Here is a 6,639-nt window from a genome sequence, read left to right on the forward strand (position 1 = left end):
AAACAAAAAATATATAAACATTGAAATTATAATTAGACACTTTCAGTACCGTGATGCTAAATAAATATAAATTCTACTACTAGATGAAAATTATGCGATATCCCTGAATAATATTTTATATCAAGTCCTCTGTGCTAAACAGGCTTGCTGTAACTAAAACACCAACAAATGTTACCTCCTTTGTAATGCTGTGCGGATTTTAACTTCAACTGCTAGATTGTAAAACAGAGAGGACAAGACCATCAAAATACAAAAATGTGATAATTCAATCTAATGAAAGAAAAGCTTTGCTATCACCGTTTAAAGTGATTTTGCTTTCAATTAGGAAAAAGATTTCTTTCAGTTTTACAGCTCTCCTAGCAATAATATGAAAAATAATTAGTTTTTTGCCTCACAAAATGTTTGCTTTGGCCTTCAGTTTAAGGCGAAAAAAAAAAAAAACCAGAAGTGGGTATTTAACTCCTTCAACAGTAACTAGCAGCAGAAATGTTTCCCAGGCTGCTCCACCAATCAGCAGTCGTACCAGTGAAATTACTTAGCCTCTGTGCCTCACCTTCTACCTGAGGGTAGAGTTGTCACAGTAAGTAAGAATAGTGTCTAACACAGGGCATGTCTTTGGTTAAAGGCTGGCTGTTATTAACATCATCAGCATTACACAAAGATAACCTGACACTGGTGACTTAAATCAACTAGTATTTATTCAGTACTTTTAATGAATGCAATAAAGCATTGGACTAGTTTCTTCTACAGGAAGTACAAATGTTTGTATATTTAATTGATACAGACAACTAGTTTGCTTCAGAACTCAAAGACTTAATGTGCAGATGGACATACATAAGAATGACCCAAGGCAGGTAGGAAGTCTAGCAAGAGACGAAAGTATAGAGGGATGTGAAGGGAGTGGGAGGCTTACATACCTACGTGTCTAAACAAGCCCCAATCAAATGAAAGCAATACCTCTATCAGTGAAAGCTGTCTTGACCACAGAATGAACGGGAAGCAACACAGCAGAAACTCTGAGTGTAAGAAAGCTGTGTCTAGAGGCAGACACTAGTCTCTTTTTTCTTACTGATTAGAAAACTGAAGCCAGACAGTCTGAGGTTTCCCACTGCTACTTTGTTATTCTCCCCATGCTTCCACAATTCCAGAGTTGACATTTTTCATCAGTACTGTAAAAGGGACTTAGGAACCTACAGAAGACATGTGAGGTACTTTGTTTTTTCCAGATCTAACTCTTCTTGATCCAAAATGTAACTCTGCTTAGTAACGAGGGCAGCCTGCCTCTGGTGATAATATGCACTCAGCCACCTGTCACTTCAGACAACCTCCCCAGTCACTGATAAAATGCGTAAGTTTAAGAAATTTATTTCTTAGAAAATTTCTGAAAGTAACTGCTTCAAATTTCACCACTCCTTAAGATAGGTTTCATGACCTCCAAATGGCAGGGAAGGCTGAGAGTAACAAATACAAAATCAAAGTATCAAAACCGAATACTAAGGCCTTCCACTAAACTTAAATGCCTAAACCTGATCACTCTAACTGTGCAATGTCAAAAGGCGTCCCACTGACTTGCCATTAACTTGAAAGCAAACACTTCCAGAAAATAAAGTGATCTCAGTCTCTCAGCCTTTTCTCTGCTCTAACACCCTTAAAGATCTGATGTTTCAATTTCCTCATGGATGCTATACTAGGTCTTTTGACTTGATACCCTCCTGTAATGTACTATCACACCTTCTAATTATTCCAATAGTTATCAAGGTGGTGATTTTTTAAAAAATTACAATTTTTTATGAGTTTTCCCTGATTCTAAGCTTCATAAGAGAACTATTCTCTATTATATTTGTTACATATTATATTCTGCGTTATATGCCCAACTTTTAACAGTTAATCAAAGGATGAAAGTAGATAAATTCTGGTTTACCTTTTTTTTCACTTTTTAATACACAAATCATAACGAGTAACAAACTTTCTAGGGTGGCAACAAATATATTGTTGGTTTCATCTTAAAGTTTTATTCAGAGGAGTGGGACTAGAGCAGAGAGGACTCCCACGATTTTTCAAGAGTGGTAATATGAAAAATACTAAAAGCCCTAAGGTCATAAAATATGATTAACTTAAATATAACAAGGACAACACAGCTTTGATAATCTTACACCATTTGAAAGTACATAAAACCAAAATTTAAACAGAGGTATACATAATTTAAGAAATGATGTTTAAAAATCAGTAGCTAAAATAAATGAACAAAAAATGATGAAAATAATGAGATGGTTATTAATTAGGAAAATGTTATGAAGCTCGTTTGTAAAATACGATGTTTAAATTAAAACAAATTTATTACAGAAAAAGACACACTGCCGTTAATCCCGCTCAAAGTACTCCCCCTCGCTCTGCACACACTTATCCCATCGTTCCTGCCACTCTGTGAAGCAGCTCTGGAAGTCCTCCTTCGTGAGCGTGTCTAGCTGCGCTGTCACAGCTTCCTTGATGTCCTGAACTGACTCAAAACGTTTCCCTTTCATGGCCATTTTGACTTTGGGGAAGAGCCAGAAGTCGCACGGCGCCAGGTCTGAGGAATAAGGTGGATGAGGACACACTGTGATATTTTCATCGGACAGAAACTGCTGCACCAGAAGCGATGTGTGATACGGAGCACTGCTATGATGGAGGATGAAACCATTTGCCCACTTCTCAGGCCGTTTTACACACACATCGTTGATTAAGCGCTCTAACAAGCCCTTGTAATATTCAGAGTTCACCGTAGTGTTCCGAGGTACAAACTCAGCTAGCACAATGCCATCAAGGTCAAAAAACACAATCAACATCACCTTAATGTTGGATCCTGACTGCCGTGCTTTCTTGGCTCGAGGAGCACTGGGTGATTTCCACTGAGAACTCTGAACCTTGGTCTCAGGATCATAACCATACACCCAAGTCTCATCTCCTGTGATGATGTACCTTAAAAAGCCAGAATCCGAAGCAGAACGCTCTAGCAACTCCAACGAAATTGATAAGCGTTGTTGCTTTTGTTCCTCAGTCAAAACAGGTGGAACGAATTTCGCAGTCACCTGCCTCATGTTCAAATCTGTGGTTAAAATGCTTTGCACAGAACCGTAAGAGATGTTCAGATCCTCAGAAATCTCCCTAATAGTCAACTGCCTGTTCGATCGAATTATTTCGCTTACTCTTTCAACATTCTCTTGGGTTTTTGACGTTGAGGGACGCCCGGATCGCTCGTCTTCAACGGATTCACAGCCACTACGAAATCTCTCGAACCACTTGTAAACAGTCTTCCTGGTCACTGCAGCATCACCATAAACTAATTTTAACATTTCGTGGGTTTCTTTAGCACTTTTTTGCAGCTTGAAACAAAATTTCATGTTAATGCGTTGTTTGTAATCCATGATTTACAACACACTTTGAAACACGCCTCTCAGCTGTAGCTCACAGCCCACTGACGGCACCGAACCAACTGGAACTTGTCACTCACTGTTACTAAGGTTCAGTGTGATGCTTTTCATATTGAACAGCCCCCTGTCTTTCGGTGGAATGGCACGCAGCAGCGGCATTCACTGTATTCTTTGATCAAACAGGTGTACAGCAAGAGCCTAAAATGAGAACAAACATGGATTTCAACCTGACTGTTATAGGCCTACAGAATATATTTAGAGGACAGTGCACTATGTGGGGCGGGCAGAACCAGACAGAATTTTCAAATCACTAACACTGGCTAAAGCAAAATTCAAAGTCTCAGAAGCTACTACCTAAATTCCACACCCTTAGGTTTGAATCTTTTAAGGAAGATAATACATTTCATCACGTAGGTTCCTCTGAGAATCTCTTACCTAACAGAGTTAGCATCCCGTCTTAGATAGCTTTGCGAGCTACTGGTAAACAGCTAAGGAGACCTGGGTATTTGTACTCTATGTCCGATGCTTAGAACAGCAGTCAGACGTTGGTTTAAATCTGTCCAGAAAACGTAAACCTAAGCCCCTGTTTGCTCACCTGCATGGGCAGGAGGCAATTCATTTTTTGTTTTGTTTTGTTTTTTTCTTCCGGTACCAGGAATGGAACTCACGACCTTGAGCTTGCCAGGCAGGCGCTGTGCCGCTGAGCTAAATCCCCAGCCCCGAAGGAGGCAATTCAATGGAACAGTTTGTAGAAACATCTAAGGCTTCCTAGGAGTTCGCTAAATGTGCCGGGACAAACACACAGGAAGGCCTGTTTACCCCACACCAGACACCGCTGCTGAAAGCAAGGGGCTTAAACTGTCTGCGGCCGTGGCTGTGATACACGGTAGGACCTCTCCGTCCCGAAACACGCGCACCACGCCGAACACTGCATTCAACGTCCGGGGAGCGGGCCCAAGAAGCTCCAGGACCTGATTGGAAACCGGACCCTGCCTCCCACTTTACACCGGGGGCCGGCGGCTGGGGGCCCGGAAGCAGGTTCACCAGACGGGATTCTACGCGCACGCGCGCCAGGGCGCCGTCCCTCCCTGCAGCAGACGGCGCGGACGCCCGGAGTCAGGGACGACGGTCCCCGCGCAGGGCGGCGGCGGGCGAGCAGCGCGCGGCACAACCCGGACTCGACGGCTCCCCCGGGCCGGGGTCGCGTTCCCTGCGAGGCCGCGGCAGTCGCCGAGTCGCAGAGGCACCTCCGACAGACCCGCGGGCGAGCCCCGGCCGCCGGCCGAGGAGTCACAAGGACCTGGCCGCGCCACGCGCCCTGTACACCCCGTGTCCGGCGGCTCGACTCGGGGCCCCAGCAAGCCACCCCTTACCCGCCCGCCACCGCTGCGGATGACAGAGACACGTAGCACGACCGCGGACAAAGACCCAGCGGAACCGGAAACCGCCTCTCCACCTACAGCCCGCCCATTCCTCATTCCCATTGGTTCTTTGAGCAGTGACGTCATGCGCACTCCCACTCTTCCGTCCCATTGGTTCTCTTCGCGAAGACATCAGTGCGCAGGCGCAGCGAGACAGGCGTTCAGGGCTCTTTCCAAAAGAGGCTCGCTGAGTCGCTTGTTGGGATAGGTGTTAGTGAGTTGTTTCTTTTTTTTTTTTCAGTCGCTGTACGGTCCCAGCACCCCTTCGATCTGATCTCACGCTACTCACTTCGCAGCAAAAGCTCCCTGCGGCCTTGCGCCGTTCCGCTGTACAGCAGCGGCGTACTAGGGCAATCCCTGATGCTGATGTGATTGCTGGTCAAGTTCGTGGTTCCTGCGGTCCCGCTCGGGTCGTGGGCCTCCTTGCTGTACTTGCTCTTCGTATGTATCTGTTGGTCACAACGAGACTGACCAACGACAGGATTGTGTGACCGACCTACCTCGGAATCATCTCTACTCCGGCCGTGGCCATCCGCCGTCCATCGGGGAAGAGGGCAGGCGTGGAACCCATCACCTGGATGTGGCTGGATGGGCCCTCGGGGCATGCTTTTGAGTACTGTATAAGGTCACAGCCTCTCAGGTACTGTTCCCCTGCTCTGCTCCCTAGCGACCATGAACTGAGCAGCTTTGCTTTGCCAAGCCCTCCTGCCCTGATGTCTCTGCCTTGGAGCCAGCCAATCATGGACTGAAGCCATGAGCAAATTAAACCTCTCTTTTAAGCTGTTGGGTGTTGTGTCTCAGCAATAAAAATGCTAATACATAAAATTGGTACCAGGAGTGGTGTCATTGCTGTGACTATTCTTGAACACGTGGTTTAGAGGCCTTTGGAACTGGTTTGCAGGAGGAGTTTTGGAAGATTTAGAGATACAAGCTAGAGAACCCTTAGAGTGCTATAGTTTGCATATATCTTGAGACTGTGGGAAACTGAGATTAAGAGTGGTGGAAAAATTGATCTGGCAATGGAAATTTCAAGATAATTCAGGCTACAGGATGGTATTACTCGCTACTTTTAGCAAGATTGTAGTGAGAATTGGGAGTAAAATGCAGAGCAGAAAAATGTGAAAAACTTAGTTTTGGGCCCACAAAGACCAGTGCAGAGTTGGAGCAGAAGGAATTGTGATCTGCTTTAGTGATTAGCACCATTAAAAAGAAACCAAGTATTTTGTACAAGGACCAAAAAGATGCACCCTTTGCAGGAATCAGCAAGATGCACCCTTTAAAGGCTCAAGGGTGTAAAAGTATCAAATACAAAAGTGTCAACATTTCATCTGGGAAGAGCACCCCTGGGATACCTGCAGCAGAAGGGCTTTCTAATAAATTGTTTCTCCAGGATGCATTTCACAATGCTCAGCCATCCAGGCACTCAGACCACTGCAGCCGAGATCCAAGGGGGCCCAGCTAACATTCCCACTGACAGCAGACCATGGCATTGTCCATGTAATGCTGATTTTGTGAGCATGCAAAATATAAGAGTTGTGCAGTCAGGGAGGCTTCCCCTCAGATTTCAAAGGAAGGCCTGTTGAAGGCCAGGTAAGGAGCTCCTGAGAGGGCAGTCTGTGAAACTGTGCAAATGAAGCGCCCAATAAGTCAGCAATGCTAGGAATGTGGAATGTCTGCAAGAGAAAGTTACAGATCACAAATGAAGCTAGCACAAGAGGCAATATATGCGAGGGCTCGGTGGGGGCTGACCAAGTTCTTTGGAACTCACATCTCATTACCCTATGTCCCAGGTGCCAAATACAGAGCTA

At 45.1% G+C, this 6,639-nt stretch overlaps 1 protein-coding gene across 1 annotated transcript; it reads right to left on the bottom strand.

Annotated features, from left to right (window-relative positions):
* Positions 1-680: 680 nt before the first annotated feature.
* On the bottom strand, positions 681-3,099 carry LOC106149886 (putative uncharacterized protein FLJ37770; the record flags this gene model as incomplete). Its single annotated transcript, XM_013520564.1, is given in 1 exon segment — positions 681-3,099. A coding segment is annotated over 1 exon segment (739 nt), but the record flags the coding sequence as incomplete, so codon positions are not given.
* Positions 3,100-6,639: the final 3,540 nt, after the last annotated feature.

The sequence above is a fragment of the Chinchilla lanigera genome, unplaced genomic scaffold (genome assembly GCF_000276665.1).
Source record: "Chinchilla lanigera isolate Chin_1 unplaced genomic scaffold, ChiLan1.0 scaffold00055, whole genome shotgun sequence".
NCBI lineage: Eukaryota > Metazoa > Chordata > Mammalia > Rodentia > Chinchillidae > Chinchilla > Chinchilla lanigera.